This window comes from Salvelinus sp. IW2-2015, linkage group LG1 (assembly GCF_002910315.2).
Source record: "Salvelinus sp. IW2-2015 linkage group LG1, ASM291031v2, whole genome shotgun sequence".
Lineage (NCBI taxonomy): Eukaryota > Metazoa > Chordata > Actinopteri > Salmoniformes > Salmonidae > Salvelinus > Salvelinus sp. IW2-2015.
The window spans coordinates 832,891-837,611 of NC_036838.1; the positions used below are offsets into that span (position 1 = coordinate 832,891).

The following is a 4,721-nucleotide window of genomic DNA, read 5'->3' on the forward strand; positions in this document are numbered from 1 at the left end:
GCCTCAGGATTTCATCACGGTTTTTCTGTGCATTCAAATTGCCATCAATAAAATGCACTTGTGTTTGTTGTCTGTAGCTTATGCCTGCCCATACCATAACAGTCCAGCTACCATGGAGCGCAATGTTCACAAACGTTGACAGCAAACCGCTTGCCCACAAYGACATACATGTGGTCTGCGGTTGTTAGGCCAGTTGGACATACTGCCAAATTCTCTAAAACCTYGTTGGAGGTGGCTTATGCTAGAGAAACTTCTCTGACAAAAGATCTGGTGGACTTTCCTGCAGTCAGCATGCCAATTGCACGATACCTCAAAACTTGAGACATCTGTGGCATTGTGTTGTGTGACAAAACTGCACATTTTAGAGTGTCCTTTTATTGTCTACATCACAAGGTGCAGCTGTGTAATTATCATGCTGTTTAATCAGTTTCTTGATATGCCACACTTGTCAGGTGGATGGATTATCTTGGCAGGAGAAATTCTCACTAACAGCGAAATAGTATTYTTGTGCCTATGGAACATTTCTGGGGATCTTTTATTTCAGCTCATGAAACATTGGACCAACACTTAATGTGTTGTGTTTGTRTTTTGTTCAGTGTGTATACATAGATATAACACTTGATATATTATATTAATAATAAGTGAGGAGAGATTAGTATTAATGTGAACCAAAACACGCTGGGAGTCACCATAACTATAATGTGCTAAACTGGACACCATACTTTTCTGTGACTTACTGGAAAGAAATGTAAGCTTTGCATTACCAAAGCTGTGATTCAGTGGTGCTGTAATGTCCTTAACTGGACAYTGTAACCTCATTGGACTCACTTAGTCCCTTATAACTATTATCCCAACCAACCATAACACCATAACTTCACTTGACAGCTTGTCAATAAATTKGGGGAGGTTCCTAATCACACTGAGGCCAGACCAGGCCATAGGGAGTCCTAGACGGACCTCAGGCTTTGTTGCATCCTATTAGTTCTGGCTAGGTAATTAATTGATAAATCAATGACAGCGTCATTATTAGAATGGGCACTTGCCTGACCTGCTTTGCCCGATGTAAATCACTTTGTGATTGGGAGGTAGCTAACATCAGCCGGTGGAAGTCAGCCAACCCTGACCTGGCTGCCTGTGTTGACATGGAGTCCCCCAGGGCTCAGTCTTCCTACCTCTGCTGATCTGGAGCATTTGTCAACTGCAGCCCAATCAATATATAATAATGATGCGTTGACATGCAAAAAATATCTATTATATGTATCGTGCTGAGGGAATAGGAAAAAGAGGCTGTAACAACACAGTAATACTGTATGTCCTTTGGATCAAAATCAAATCTAATTGTATTTATCACATGCTTCATAAACAGCAGGTGTAGACTAACAGTGAAATGCTTACTTACGGGCCCTTCCCAACAATGCATAGAGAATAAAATAGAAACAATAATAATACATACACAATGAGTAACGATAACTTGGCTATATACACGGGGTACCAGTACCAAGTTGATGTGCAGATGTCTGAGGTAATTGAGGTAGATATGTACATCAATGAAAAGCCAACTGACATATATTCCTGAGGTGCTGATCTGTTGCACCCTCTACAACCACTGTGATTATTAATATCTGACCCTACTGTTCATCTATGAACATTTGAACATCTTCGCCATGTTCTGTTATAATCTCYACCCGGCACAGCCAGAAGAGGACTGGCCACCCCTCATAGCCTGGTACCTCTCTAGGTTTCTTCCTAGGTTTCAGCCTTTCTAGGGAGTTTTTCCTAGCCACCGTGCTTCTGCAACTGCATTGCTTGCTGTTTGGGGTTTTAGGATGGGTTTCTGTACAGCACTTTATGACATCAGCTGATGTAAGAAGGGCTTTATAAATACATTTGATTGATTTACAGTAGGTAGAGGTAAAGTGTTGATRTTGATCACATTCTGTATGTGATTTGTTATAGTGATTATGGYTATGAACGGCGTAGAGAAGGGAACTGTCTACCAGCGTTCTGGTTCAACCCAGCTGTTGTATCAAGGAGCTGCAGCCAAGGACAGAACTACCTCAACAGCACAGGGTGAGTTGCACATAAAGACACTATTTTGTAGCGTTTYTATGKTGTCTATTCTAAGTGAAGGCAACCCTTCTGTATATTTCTGCTCAATGAAAGGTCAAATATTTTTCCTTGAATGTTTTCCATTTCATTTTGTAAAACATTATGATGGTTATAATATGATCCATGTTAAAAAGCCTGAATAGGTATCACACATTTCAAAAGAGAGGTACAAAAACACATTAAAGCTTACAGTGGCTACAGTATCTCTCTGTATAGGTTGGCCAATGCTTGTCATCTTCCCATCTTCCCACTGTAATGAAACACTGTCAGGGTGTCACAYCYTCTGGCACGGCTCCTAKTGTGAAYAGTGATATTGGCTWTTTAGRCCTGAGTCATTCACCAGACAGTTGATCTATACTGCGTGACATCGTGTACTTCAGAGAGCTTCAAAGCACTTTCAGGATTCCCAGGACACAGATTAGGACGTCTCAGGATGGCTAAGGTCTGAGGAGAACGGTACATCCTTCATTGATGCATTCGCTTCCCCAAGGTTAAAAGTCAAGTTTTGTCTGGAGTTAGTAAGCATGTTGGAGTTTTGTCAATGTGACCGACAACTACTGTACATCTTGTGTCAGACATTACCTTTCAGGGTTAAAAGTAATCTTTTAATTAGGGATTACTAAGCATTTTTAAGATTAGCCAAAGAATAGCAAGTCTTGTTCACTAGCTCAGTCACTTCCACAATCACTTTGAGGTTAAAAATAAAACATTTGTGATTTCTTGTCAAGCTTCATTGATGAACGTGACCAATGCCTTAGCCTTGTTAACTAGTAGTGTCATGAAGCCATAACCTCAGTAAACCATACTAAACATGTACTAACTCATTCAAATGGTATCTTCTTAAGGTACCGAAAAGTGGTGTCCAACAACTGCATCAAGGGAGTCAAGGACATGTACACACCCAGGAAGCAGATGTGTCCCAACAGGGCTCCAAAAGGYCTTTCTCTCTCCACCAGAGAGGGCAAGCTTACCGCCGACCTGCACACCAACGTCACCTTCCTGGTGCATCTGGATGAGGTAGGACTGGGCCAAAAACCAAAATGGCATCCTTTTTGTATATCATTCTTATGGGYATGTAGGAGCCCAAATGGACKCCTTTGTAKACATCACTGTTATGAGTTGCATYGATTTTCACTTTAAGCCATGAAATGAAAAATCTATGTGTTTTGTATTGCTATGCATGGTTGTAAAAGTAGAACTAGCATGTGGCACACAACTCACTCACTGTAGGCCTGTTACTGAGTGAAATATGGTGTTTCCCATATGTTCAACATGGATGTTTCTCCAGACATACGCCTACAATTATTTCCCTGTTGTATTATCCCATATACACCAACTGCTGAAAGTTTAATAGTAACTTGCAACACAATATCACCCACACACAGCTACAGGCCCCAAGCCCCGAGCYRAGAGACGGAGTAAGAGCTAAAGACCTAAGMGAGAGATGCACCCCTGGAGACCCTGTTATAGAGTGATAAACTCAGAGTAGTCTCCTTCTAGGGCCAGGGCCTTGCCTCGCTCCCCTCACTCCCAAGACAYTGTTCAACCACCTCACATTAAATACAGGTGGAAAAGGTGCRGTAGTGCTCTGCTCGGTGYGGCGGTGCTTTCCCCCTGCACTGCAGCTAAGAAGTAAGTGTCTCTCCCACGAGGTCTCTCCCGGGCCCAGCTGACATATTACARTGTGATGAGTTGAGGAAATTAGGATTTATTTATTTCATTAAGAGAGGCCTCCTCTGATAAGAGAGACATATGCCATGTGGTCAAACATTTTATGAAATGTATTTTATAAAAATTTCAGTCCCAAAAAATAATTAAAAACAACTATCACAGGAGACTAATGGAGGTGAAGAATCTTCATGGCGTCGGGTCTTATGCATTCAGAAAATCCTTCGCTCCTKTTGAATTCAGACTTTAATTTATATTCATGAAGCCCAAGATGGTAGAATTTCTTGGGGAGAGCAAATGGGCCTAAATATTTAATTTGTGGTACTGCTGRGTAGTAAACATGGCGGTTCAGAAAAATGAAAATAAAGGAGGGAGGTGGAAGAAAGTTTGATGTTTTGAGAGAGGGATGAGATCTATAGTGTCACAYGTCAAGKTTTCATTATCAYAAAGTGACCTTATAGCATGCCATGTGTACACCAACCAGATTTAATGTACATTAGCTACCTTATWGTATGTGRTGTGTACACCATCCAGATTTACCCAACATTAGTTGCATTATAGCATGTAATGTGTACACCAACCAGAACCAATGGAATAGTYCCAAAGGTGCAAATCTGTCCATCTAACTCTCCAAGCAGGCTCAATCAAACGCTCAAAGCATTTGAAAGAAAGCAAAACTATTTGAACCCAGGTATGATACACCATCAGCACGACAGCACTGACATCACACTGTTTATACCATCCTTTGTGTGTTGACATTCACCTGAACAAGAGTCCTGTTCACAGTCCTGCTGTGTTTGGATCTGAACTAACACAACCCCTTATCAACCAGCACTGTTGTCCAGAACATGACGCTTACCCTATTATGTATTTTGGATTTGGAGGCCCTCTGAGTCACACATGGAGCCACGGACACAAAGCTTGACATTTAGCCAGTAGGCCAG

At 41.5% G+C, this 4,721-nt stretch overlaps 2 protein-coding genes across 2 annotated transcripts in view; both read left to right on the forward strand.

Moving 5' to 3' along the window:
• LOC139022646 (VPS10 domain-containing receptor SorCS1-like) overlaps positions 1-4,721 on the forward strand; it is a 498,675-nt gene that overhangs the window by 221,549 nt on the left and 272,405 nt on the right. The window lies entirely within an intron of this gene.
• LOC111975065 (VPS10 domain-containing receptor SorCS3-like) overlaps positions 1-4,721 on the forward strand; it is a 48,013-nt gene that overhangs the window by 12,814 nt on the left and 30,478 nt on the right. The window contains exons 8-9 of the mRNA XM_070446124.1: positions 1,957-2,070; positions 2,955-3,126. Of these exons, the coding sequence (XP_070302225.1) occupies positions 1,957-2,070; positions 2,955-3,126 (286 nt within the window). The remainder of the gene's footprint in view (positions 1-1,956; positions 2,071-2,954; positions 3,127-4,721) is intronic.